This window comes from Gadus macrocephalus, chromosome 23 (genome assembly GCF_031168955.1).
Source record: "Gadus macrocephalus chromosome 23, ASM3116895v1".
Lineage (NCBI taxonomy): Eukaryota > Metazoa > Chordata > Actinopteri > Gadiformes > Gadidae > Gadus > Gadus macrocephalus.
In genome coordinates, this window is record NC_082404.1 from 10,326,654 (window position 1) to 10,339,610 (window position 12,957).

Here is a 12,957-nt window from a genome sequence, read left to right on the forward strand (position 1 = left end):
ATCCCGTAAAGGCCAGTGTCGCCAGAGACAGCTCCCTCTCCTTAAAAAGTCACACTACAAAGAGTGCCAATGTTGCTTTGAGTTTCTTCATGCATCCCATAATGAGCCCTGAATGTAGCAATGAAAGCCGGGCGGGATCCATGGTAACGCAGAGACTTGACCTTTGTAAAGCGATTCGCTGAAGATGGCAGCCACAGAGCTTGGAAGAGAGAGAATCTGAGGGCGTTGCATTAAAAGGCGTTAAATCTCACAACGTTTCCACACGAGGGAACAGATAATCATAGTCAGGTACGGTTCAGCGGCACACTTTTTTGAGTCTCACACACACACACACAATTAGAAGCACATACTTGTATTGCAAGGTTTTAGGAGTTTAATTTGTGCGAAGGTGTATTCTAAACATTGCACCAGAAAAAGGAAGATACAGGGGAAAATTTGTTAAAACTGTTGTTTGAATTATAAATTAGATGGGAAGAGGGAGAAAGAGGCTAAGAGATGTGGAGGACGGGGGGTGGGAGCTACATGGAGAAACAAGGCAAATTTGATTACAATGGCAACAATAATGACAGAATACAAGACAAATCCTCACTCGAAGGAAAGTATAACGGTAAAAGAGACCATGGTTACAGCAGTCGTTTTGTTAGCACAGAAAAAAATGGCGCAAATCCAACTGAACTTTCAACAATTTACAAAGGAAAAATCACTTGGGGGGGCGAGGGGAGGAAGTGAAACAGGAAACATTTGAACGAAACCATTAAAATTGTGTGCGGAGGTAGAGTTCAGGGCACAAGGCTATGATACACACACACTCCGTGCCCACATGACCCGAGAGTCTCTGCTGTTGGGCTAACTCTTCAGCTTCAGTTTGCCGTGGCATTGTCCGTTAGTTTGAAACAAAGAGTTCCCCATGGTCTATAACTTGGGACTCAAAGTTCTCCACTGGGTGTACAAAAGAACAAAAACCAAAGACCACAGAACAGACCTGTATGCACACACATACAATAAATAAGATACACAATCTGTCACCAGCTTTTAACACAATTTGAATCACAACTGACTGTGGCTTTTCATGAGACACATCCTTTTGCACTTTTGTTCCTTAATTTGCACTCACTTGATGCGCCATGCAGGAGACTAGCTTTCCTTCTCAAGTTGTTTACACCATTTATGTTTTTCAAATACTTCATGTGCAAGAGGGCTGGATTTAACCCAGTCCTTCGTTACGTGATACTTTGGTACACCTCTTCTTACATACCCATGTTCATCATAGACCAAATTGAATATGCTCAAGTGGGGAAGCATTGTATGTTTAAGCTGCTGAGGGTAGGATTTTATTTAAAAATAATTATTTTTTGATTCATCAACTACCAATAAACAGCTGAGCTGTCGTAAATTAATAAAAAAGCATCTCAGGCGTAACCTCTGCAAGAATTGCGTTGCTTTGATATTATATTGCCATTACTTGGCTGAATCAGGAACAGGAGTCCCCTGTCAGAAAACACATTCTTATCATTGGCTGCTCTAGAGTTAGCATGAAAACGAGATAAGTCACATCTCTTTTACCAGAATTTGTCCCACTGAATAACAATTTTTTTGCAAATACACATTTTTTAAGTACTATTTAGCATAAATTGAAGATCGTTGACCAACAATGATACAACATGAACATCAAATGGCCCCTCTAACACTATTATCAAGAAAAAAATATGGGATTGAAACATTTGGTTCACCTCAAGGAAGAACTGTAGAGAAGTAGCCTTATTAACAATGAGAGACTTTAAATGTTGTACTATTCAAAGGAGATTCTATTAATTTTGTATTGTGATTACTCCAACTTATTGGTTGGTTTTGAAAACCTGTAATGCCATTACATCGTATGTGTCAAGGTATATATATCGCTTTTTACCAGAAATTTGAAGACAAAATAATATATTTCACAAAACTAGCTTGTTAAGAAAAGATTTTTTCAAATGAATCACCTTAGCATACCAAGTACAAGTTTCAAACTGTTATTTTTCAAACACAAGTTTTCTTGAAACCTGTCTCACGCTCAATTGGAAGAAAACATTTATCTTAAAACAAGCTTGAAATGTCAACATACAATATATATTACTAATAAAACCTATGTAAGTTTATATTTGCTTTCGTTTTTAAAACCTGATATTTTGCAGTGCAAAAGTTTGATGTAACAAGAGAAAAACATTAGGACAAAATAAACTCTTTTAGTGGCGTCTCCTATCTATATCATATTTTCTTTTGAGCACTTTGCTTCTCTGGATTTGTCACATGAAGTCAAACATACCTTTCATTCACAATTACAGTACATGTTGGATCCATACAGGTTTTTTTTTTCTTTTTACAGTAAAACCATAGTCTGTAGATTGCACATTGGTATTGTAACTACACTGTACAGAGACAAATGGTAAATCTATACAATCAATGCTTTTTCTGTTGTAAGCAGTGCTCAATCAAATGTACAGTAATGCTGTCATTCACTCAGGTTTTATCCATACAAAAAAAACATTGTAATAAAAAGTTTAAATTATATTTAGTGGCTATGCGTTCTTAATTTCAGGATTTATTTGTGCTTAGTCTTTAAAATAATAGATCATCCAAGAGTAAAGAATTGGGCTGAAATAAAATTTTATATATAATGTTGGTTGTTTCTAAATGGAATTGTAATAACAAAATAATAAACGTTAACAACGTGCTAAGCTAGCTAACTAATTACAGGCACCAAAGGCTGGACAATGGCAGTGGATGAAGAACAAGGCAATCTTAAACGCTGAGCCTCAGTGACAGAACACAGATCTTGGAAGTAATTTCCATGACATTTTTTCCATTTCATAAGCTGTGCCTCACACACACAATTCTGTCCATGCACTAAACTCACAAAACGGGGACACTGCTTTCTAACTGGTTCTGGCCTGACTTGGCTGTGTGCCCACAAACTCCTCTTGACCCCTCCCCATCGGGGGTCACCGGCTGAACTCGCTCAAGACCCTGCCTCTACCCACTGCACTTTGCTCATGTTGCAGAAGCGTCGCTGCGTTGTAGTGCTTTGGGTGTCAACGACTGTGAATGTAACAGCGCTGAGCGCATGCGCCTTAATGGGATGAGGAGATTAGTCTGAACGTAACGGTGTGGATCGCAGGAAGGGGTCTACTCTACGACTTGGAAATGGCACTTCTGTTTGGCGTCCGCGTCGACATCAGCTTTGACCAGCAGGTCGCAGACGGGAATGGACACTACCAGTAACAACGAAGGGAATCAAAAAGGAAAAAAAAACAAAGAAACTCATAATAGGCATCGTCCCATCCTTGAGAACCGTATGCTTCAGTCAAGATTTCAAGGGAATGTATGAGACTCTGCAGACGGTCAAACTCTGCGTCTCGCAGATCGGGTTTCTGTAAGCCGTCGCCGTTTTCACTCAACACACAATTTTTTTTTTTTTGTTGTTACTTTTCCTGCTCTCTGGTCAACTCACCGGCTCACGTCACCACTGTCCAGTTTAGTCCAGTTCAGTTGGTTGGTCCACTGCGGACAACCCGTGGGCTCTCCTTGTATGTACAGCTACTGGTGGGACCATAGCAGCAGCACGCAAAGTGCCACGTGCGGGTCGTGTTTGAGCGTGTGCGTGTCTGTGTGTTTCTTTATCTCGGAGAGACCGACTGCAAACCTCTGATCCACAAGCAGTTTGCGGTCACCGTCCTTTCAGCCCCCCTCCCCCATCCCTCCTTCTACGCATCGTATTGCTACTTAAGGGGGTCCCGACTGGGCAGTCTGCTCCCCCCTCTGCTTCTTCCTGATCCCCCCCCCCCCCCCCCCCCGGCCCTCCGATCTTCCCGCCGCCGTGACGTCTCGCCGGCCGGCGTTAGGAGAGGATGGCGGGGGCCCACCGCACCACTGTCAGGTTGTCGGCGCTCACCGAGCGCTTCTTGGCGTTCTTCCTGATGTCCTTGTACATGTCGTCGCAGAGCCTCGCGATGGCCTGGAGCGCCGGAGCGGAGAGAGGGAGACACAGCGGTGGAATATCATCACAATAGATGGACACGTCATCCGTATTGATGCAGCGCAGTGCGTAGATCAAATGGAGGCATGGTTAACGTCAAACAAACCAAGATGAAAAGAGACATACACGTTTACATTTAACAGACGCATTTATCAAAGCGACTTACAACACATGAAGTACGGCCTCGCTACATGATGGTAAAAGACTAAAACAATATGGTGTCAATCTCCGTCTGGGAAGCCCATACTCACCTATTGGATGTTGACTTATTGGCATAGTGCACGTTGGTAAAATTTAAATAACGATCCTGTTTGCATGTGTGTGGGTGCGAGCGCTCACCTCCAGCTTCTGGGCCTTGTCCCTGCTGAGCGGCTCCAGGGGGAAGCTGAGGTTGTTGGCCTCGGCCATGGAGCGCAGGTCAAAGTAGTACTTGGCGTAGACGCTGGACGGCACGTTGATGTTGAACTGCAGCAGCTCCAGGAACTGCCGCTCCAGCTCGTTCCTGTGTGGCGTCGCGGAGGGAGGGAGGTTATTTATAGCTCGGCGATGAGGCGTGAAGTCGGCCGTAACGTCTTCAGAACAAAAACACGGATTCAAGATATTTTTTTATAGATACGAACCTTCTATGTTTTCCTTCCCACCTTCCACTGAGGCAAATTACAGGATTGATATATGGCTTTGCAAATAATAAATAGAATAGGTTTGTTTGATCCTATACAAATACTGGCAATTCTTTGATGGATGTCTTCAGTGTTGGGAAAGTTCACTTTCTACGTGAACTAGTTCATAGTTCCTTTTTTCAATATGTTGCTGTGAGCTTTATTTTTTTCCGGTATTTCGAACATTGAGCCCCCTTTGTGGTTTGTCTAGGATGAAATAGAGTGGTTGAATGAAGTATCGTAGCGAAATACAGTTTCTGTCGTGTTTTATTGGACATTTAGCGCATTTTGTAAATCCCATTGATTTCTGTTGGGAGACTCATTGCTCGTTGACCGGAAGAGCAAAGGGGGGATGTTTACGTTTGGTTGTAGTCTTTTTGCTCGGTTCTAGCCCTACTGTTGAGACGGAGAACCGAGCGAAAATACTACAACCAAAAGTAAACAGGCCCCCTTTCCGTTTCCGGGCCAACAAGCAATGATTCTAGGAGGTATTCTAGTCCGCTGAGCTATGAGCCAGAGAGCTAACGTTATGGATTGTACATAATTATAATTCGAAATTCGTCTCAGCCTTTATACCACAAATGCTCTAGGGTCTAAAGGAGTGGTACCCAACTATACATCACCACCACAGACATTACTCCTGCCATCCTATCCCCTCTCAACAACTGTCTCACTGACATCAAAACCTGGATGGACCACAACTTCCTCAAACTCAACGGCAATAAAACTGAAATTATCATCTTCGTCCCAAAAACCATCTTCCTTCGAATCACACATAAACAACGTCAGAAAAACATCCTTCTGACACCTCCGCAACATTGCATGCCTTCAACCCACTCTTTCATCCTCAGCTGCCGAAACACTAATCCACGTCTTCATCACTTGGAGACTCGACTATTGCAATAGCATTCTGTATGGCCTCCCCTCCACTATTTTTCAAAAATTGCAATATGTTCAAAACTCTGCTGCCGACTGCTTACTAACTCCCCCTCCAGAGAACACTCCGTCAACTTCATTGGCTTCCAATAAAACCACGCATCAATTTCAAGATCCTCCTCACCACCTACAAAAGCGCTAAACAACTTTGCACCCTCGTACATAACTGATCTCCTCCATCGCCACTGCCCCACTCGCCGCCTATGCTCCGCTGATGCCAACCTTTTCACCTCCATCACCAAGACCAAGTATTGCACCCTGAGGGACAGAGCCTTCGCCATCGCCGCCCCTACCCTCTGGAATTCCCTCCGGCCATCCGAAACTCTGATACACTCTGTTCATTCAAAAGTCAACTTAAAACCTATCTCTTCAGGACCGTCTGCAACATTACAAATCATCCTCCGCCATCTTCCACTCTCTCCCGCTCTCTTAATGTGTTGCCTATTGTTGTGGTGTTGTTTATTTTTTCCCTTTTGTTTGATTGTCTGTACTGTCTGTATGTATTCCTTTCTTATTTGTAAATCGTCTGAGTATTTAGTAAAGCGCTATAAAAAACTGAAATGATTATTATTATTATTAAAGCATGTAACCGCGTTGTCTGATTACAGTTTAATAAATTTTTCACAATTTAACAGCTCTCGTTTTGAAGAATAATCACCGCGCCATTCGTTTCAATGGGAATTGCGACGCTCTATACTTTCAACATAAAGTGTACATATTTATAATTTGAAATGCGTCCCAGCCTTTATACGACAGATACTATAGGGTCTATAGCATATAACCGCGTTTTTTGATTACAGTTCAATGTAACAGTAAGCTGACATCACCGCAACTGCAAATTAACCACTCAGGGATAACCATGGCAACCAGTCAAACAACACAGCGTTCTGCGCGCGCATCCGCCGTGTTGAAAAACAAATAACCCCCCTATTGAACGAAGGTAAACCGAGTGAGCGTGCCGTTCACAGACACCAGAATGAACGAGTTCACAGTCACGTTCATCAGGCAGTAATACAGTACGTTTAGTTCACGTTCGCCCAAAATATGAACCAGTTCATGAACACTGGATGTCTCAACTAACGGGGTGTCTATCTGTAATACATTTGTCTCATTTCAATCTCCATCTGACTACCCTGCAGATAAGAACACGAGAAGGTCTCCAGGTTCTTGGGGGGGGGGGGGGGGGGGTATGGATCTCCCAGAGGATCCAGCGTCCAGACACACCAGAACCAGAGAGTGTTTAGTCTAGCAACTAGGTAGACCAACAGAGAATAAGGCCAAGGAAGGACTCTGGGGAGAACCTTGGGACCCGAAGAAGAGGTTAAGAGCCAAAACGTGGGTGTTAGAGCCCTGCTCTTTCACGGGCGAGTAAAAATAAACCAGGTAAGAGGGGACTGAGGGAGGGGCAGATTGAGATGGAGATAGAGATATACACCCATACTTATAGGCACAATCCAGCACCTCTTAAGTGATATTTAAAGACAGCTTTGAAACAATACTTGGTTACATAGGCGGTCAGCCTCAGGGTTTGCGGGGGGGAGGGGCGTTTGGACAGCTGGGATCCCGTAATTAAGTTGAGTCGCCATGTCCTTAAGGGGGTTTGCGTCTAAAGGGGTTAGTGCAGGATCAGGTCAGGTGTGATGAGACAGATGTAATCGGGAGCCGACCCCCTGGTCGATTGCCACGGGCCCCTCGGCACATTTTTGTAAAATCTCCCTTTTGGTAAAAAGGTTGAAACCGTATCTCTACAGAAATGTCACCTGAAGTTACACGTTACGTGGCTGGGAGGGGGCAGAGAGGGAGCGAGGACTAGGCTGAGTGGCGGGAAAGGGGAGAGCCGCAAGGGTGCCGGACTGGGAATGACGGGCGGGCGGGCTGGTTGTTCTCGGAGCCCAGGGGTCAGAGGTGACAGGCGCGTGGCAGCACGCCCGTGGAGTCGCCTTCCACCTTAGAATACCCCCCGCGGGATTCCAGTGGCGACGTGCTCCGGTAGCTGCACACGTGTGGTCAGCAAGTATAGCGGGGGTGACCGTTCGCCCGGACTCAGGCTGCTTGTGTCTAGGGCTGAACGGTTTGGGAAATAATAGAATTGCGATTATTTCGACCAATAATGCGATTGCGATTTAGTATGCGATTTTTAATCACCAGGCTTATAATATATATTTTTTAAGTTGGTTAATTATAATTCCTCCACCAATAAACTGCTCTTTCCTTTAGGCAAGGCCTATGTGTTGAGATGAATTCATGCATTACTTGTTACACAACATATATACATATATTATAACATCTTTATTTAACAATTGAGTTGTAAAAGAAGAATAAATACAGTCTTACTGATCTCCATCATCCGGTTTGAGTTTGATTAATCGTTCAGCCCTACTTGTGTCCCAGGATCAAACAAACCCTGTCGAGTAGGCTGAGCTTTAGCAGCTTTTTGATTTCCCTATTTTAGGAGTCAGCTCCTAACTAGGGCTCTTTGAAAACCCAAGACGAGGTTGTAAAAAGAACACGCATACAGAGGAGCGGCAAGACTAAGTAACTCACTCAAACTAAGGTTAACTCACTGCTCAGCTAGGGGATAATTCAGCTTTAGGTTATTTATGGCTATGTTAACATGCCGTGAAGAAGTGATGATGAGGAGATTGGCAACCATGTCATCTGTGAAATTTTGCCGCCACCTAGCTACGTGTGTATGTGTGCGCATGTGTTTGGCGTGCGTGGTGCGAGCTTGCATGTGAAGCATCTGTACAGCATAAAGGTGTGTCTGTGTGTGTCTGTCTGTGTGTGTGATTCACATGATGCATGAGTGGTGTGTGCGCGACTGCGCGTGTATCTGTATGTGAATGCCGATGCGTGTGTGTGCATGCACACGGCCCATGTGTGTGTGCAGGGGGCGTCTGGCCTCACATGTCCTCCACGGTGATGTCCTTGAGGATCTGGCAGTAGTCCACGTTCCAGACCGCCTGGTCGTCCCAGACCTTGGACGCCAGCAGGATGGCTCCCAGGACGATACGCTTCCAGTTGGCGGGGCAGATGTCGATCTCCGCGTATGTCAGCAGCCTCTCCAGATATACCTATAGGGGGGGGTCCAAACTGTCACTTCCTCATCCGTCTCAATTTGAACCATTTCACTATGAAGGTCATTTTACATTTAAAATGCATTTTCTTAAGTTTTCGTTTTCAAATGACCACCTTTTCATCTCGCATTGAATTGCAATTCCCTCTTTTCAATTTGAGTCATTCTGGTTTTAATTTTCCACTTTTCACGTTTAATGTCATCGATGGATCCTAGTAATACAGTAAAAGCATCCTAATTCAAAATTAAAATGTCAGCCATGTGTCCACAGCAATACATGCAATTGCATTCCCTTAAGAATGTCCGGGTTGAACCCTGATTGGAGTAAAAATGGACAGGTGGCATTAAAGGACACACATTCTAAACCTGCTTTAGGATTTCAGGCAGCTTTTAACCAATCCCCCCCCACCACCCCTTTTGTCTTCTCCATTTAGCAATGGCTGTGGCCAATCGAACTCAATACACATGCTGTTTAATGGAATACTGCATAAATGAAAGAAGCTGGCGAACAACAAAGACTCAAAATGATGTGCAGCAGTGTCAAAAGGCATTGATTGCACATTCCCAGTGTGAATCGATGTTGTTGAACGAGGGGGTGAGCTGGCGGCTCCCGTCCCTCTGCCTTGTTGGGTAATTAGGGTTCTGGGCTCTCCGACTGTTGGGCACAGTGCAGTCTCCCACCCACTCGCTGGATAAAATATACAGCATAAATCCAAGCCTCCAACCCCTCGGCTCCAACTGCAGATGCTGATGAAACGCAGCTACCCCCACCACCCCCCACCACCCCCACCACCCCCCTCCACCCCCCACTAGCTCCCTCATAAAAACCCAAGACTGAACAAGAAATGAAAAAAGTCAGACTTTTGTTTTTTAACCACAGTCTCCCGCTCCTGCCGTCTCTCCCCGTCTCCACCCTCAGATCACAGAATGAGGCCCCCTGGAGGTCCAAGCCGAACAGGCCAGCCTTGTGTTGGGCTCCAAATTATTTTGGTTTCTTACCATCACTGTTATCATCTTTGGGCAAGTGTTTGGTTGTTGTTGCTGGAGAACAATTCCCTTTTTCAAACATTTTACAGAGCAACAGCCTGTCACATTTCCACAGTGGCTCATAGCGCTGCCAAGACCTCAAATGTGTTGCTAACGAAAGTAACTTCACAACTTTCACAGGAAAGCGAATAAATAAATCAATAGAAACATGTCTCGACAGCACGTCTTCAGCATCGCAATATTTAAAACTGTACAGAGATTTTCAGTTCAGTTGGCTAATGGTTCTGTCTTGATTCTTGTATTACAGACTTTATGTTCAATAAAACAAGGTTGGAAATCATAGGGAACAATATCTCTAGCACACATAGGTACGAGAAATGTGTATCAAAGTGGTTTCACGGAGAGCAAAAGGTGTCAAACAGACATTGTTGTAAAAAGCTGTTTAAAACCCCCCAGAAAAAGCAGGGCACAGAGAGCAGAAAAGGCAGCTTCTTGATTCGTGATGTACGTGTGTTGTAGTCATGTGAAGACAGAGCTGCAGGCTCACACAGCAGCAGCAGCAGGGTTCACTTGGCTAACGGGCTTCAGTGTTGCTTGGCTGGGACGTGTTCCAAACAGCAACACACTGCCAACCTGCCACCGTTTGGGCCCAATGGTTTATCCAACGCACCACACACATATACATGGGACTGGGCAGAAGAAAAGGGATTCAAAATAGCCTTTGGCAAAGGGGGCCGCAGAGCACGCTTGGTAATATGAATGCAATAGCAGTTGTGTCAGTTGGGGGAGGGGGGGGGGGCACAATGACACAAACTGGCACAGTCAGGGGTTGCGGCGGTGAATGGGTATGCTGACGTCATGCTCAAGACGGATCAGAAATCCTTTGCAGTGGTTGCCAGCATCACGGCCGGGGGCTTAAGACAATAACTTGCTTCACCGTGAACCTCAACATGTCGCCGCACCTTTCGGGCTTGACTAAAAGGCATCCGTGTTTACTTTGAATTGATCAAAGCCATATGTACATGTGAATGAAATGCATCCTGGCCCCTATTAGGCACACAGTCGGGTGGCGCTCTGAAGGGAGGCCACTATGGTGGCAGCATCGATACATTCACAATGTACGGACGTGGGAGACCAATACGGTCTCCAGTCGATGACCGAGATTGGGGGACTACACAACGTCTTGCTCTGTTTGATTTTACTTGTGAGGCAGGCGGTGCGTGTACGATTACACGGCGAGCACTACGGGGAAATACACAGCTAGTGAACACTCGGAAAAACAAAATTAGCAGCCAAAAGAGGAATAACATAACCAAAAAGAGGAACTGGATACACCCTCAGCAGTGTGGCAATGAGAAAGAAGAAGACGAAGGGGAATAAAACCCTTCCTTACAGTCTTCTTGTCTAGAGCTAGCGTTGGAAGCTAAGCTAAGCCTTGAAGCAGCCGCCTATAGCACTATTCAATTACAGAGAGCATGCCACTGCTTTACTGGAGGGACCGGGGACGCAATGCATGCCGCCCGGTATGTGTGTGTGTGTATGCACGTGTGTAAAGACGTCATATTAAAAACACACACACACACACACACACACACACACACACACACACACACACACACACACACACACACACACACACACACACACACACACACACACACACACACACACACACACACACACATAGGGTGACCTCTTCGGCCAGGTGTCCGCGTCAAAGACAAGCACTGGGGGGAAGGGGGTCATAAAGAAATGTTTCTAGGCAGATGAACGAAAGGTGGAGACAGGGCGGACAAATAGCAAAGGGTGGGGTTATGTAAAGAAGTGTGGGGTCGGGGGTGTGGTCAAGAGAATAAACATATCAGTGACATGAGATATGTGAGGGAGGAAGGGAGAAGGAGCGACGGGGTTTATGTTGGGGTACGGGCTTGGAGTGGCCCGTCAGAACGAGGAGAGGGCCTTCTGAAGACCTTGCTGTGGAATGGATCTGATTCTACAATATTGATAGCAACGGTGGGGTGCTAGTCCATCCGTAGCAGAACGACGGAAACGGCCCTGGTGCACGGTTCCCACGGCGACGGCTCTTGTGCCGCACACATCTGAATGTCGAAGCTCCGCACAGACAGCAACTATAAAAGATGTGCCCCTCCCTAAACGCCTATAACTTCCACTATAAAAGCGGTGCCCCTCACAGACGGCGACAATTAAGGCCGGAGCAACTAAACAACTTAAAGAAGAGTTGAATGACTCGTATAAAATGAGTTACCTCGCCGATTCAACTCTTCTTTAAGTTGTTTAGTTGCTCCGGCCTTAATTCACGGATTCTAACACCAGGGATTACACACACACAGAAACACACACACTCACCAGTGTAACGATGGCGCACTCTGCGGTGAGCTGCGCGGCGCTGAACAGCGTCCTGACGAAGCGGTAGATCTGCTTCTGCTCGGGGTTGTGCTTCTCGTAGTCCTGCGGCACCTCAGTCTTCTAGAATAATCCGAGGCGTGGGCAGATCGAGAGCGGTGTTAACCAGGTCAGAAAACGTCCTTCTATTCAATGTAGCCCTTTGCTCCTGTTAGGTCAGCCTTATTTATGTCTCTCCTAGTACCAGCAGGGTCAATATTTATTTGCTTGACGACTGGGCTCTATACTGGTGCACTACCATTCCCCCATCAAACGGACCCATAATTATTGTTATGAGAGATGCCTTTGTTTTTATACGGGTCTGATAAACTACTTGAAGCCTGGTTTTACCTAACTAGCAAATCAGGAATAGACCCTTTTTGGCCGAGGTGTCATCATAGGATCACAGCTGTCTCTCATAACACAAATTATGGCTCTGCTAGGTTTATGTCGCAAGTTAGCTGGTCCATGGTGAATGCGAGTCCATGGCAAGTTGAGGATAGACACAGGTGTGGTTTATCAAACTAATCATGAGTGGAATTGATAGGTCAGCTAGGCCTAGCAACAATTTAGAAAACGGTTGGGTTACTTGACAGCATCCATGCTGGGGCTCTGACAACTAATGAGATGCACCCATTATGAATTACTTTATAAAATAAAAATGATAACTATGTTTACCCTGCTACGACTATAGTATGTCAAGTATGTGTATGAATGTAAAGTGGGTATATTCCATTACACATACATTATTATATTCAGCAATGGTGGCATACAGTCAGATTTAACTACAGAAATGTTCATGAGAATTCAAGAGGACCTTTCCAGGGTGAAGAAATAAAACACTGTTCGTCACACACAAGGGTTTACAGTTGCCCCACTTCCGC

The 12,957-nt window shown here is 45.2% G+C and overlaps 1 protein-coding gene across 5 annotated transcripts in view; it reads right to left on the bottom strand.

The window, feature by feature from the left end:
- Nucleotides 1-350: 350 nt before the first annotated feature.
- The window catches only part of ccny (cyclin Y), a 35,457-nt gene continuing 22,850 nt past the window's right edge, over nt 351-12,957 (bottom strand). For all 5 annotated transcript variants that reach the window (XM_060045866.1, XM_060045865.1, XM_060045864.1 and 2 more), the window contains 4 exons: nt 12,038-12,157; nt 8,515-8,681; nt 4,352-4,514; nt 351-3,991 (listed from right to left, as the gene is read on the bottom strand). In XM_060045866.1, the coding sequence (XP_059901849.1) occupies nt 3,875-3,991; nt 4,352-4,514; nt 8,515-8,681; nt 12,038-12,157 (567 nt within the window). In that variant the 3' untranslated portion in view covers nt 351-3,874. The remainder of the gene's footprint in view (nt 3,992-4,351; nt 4,515-8,514; nt 8,682-12,037; nt 12,158-12,957) is intronic.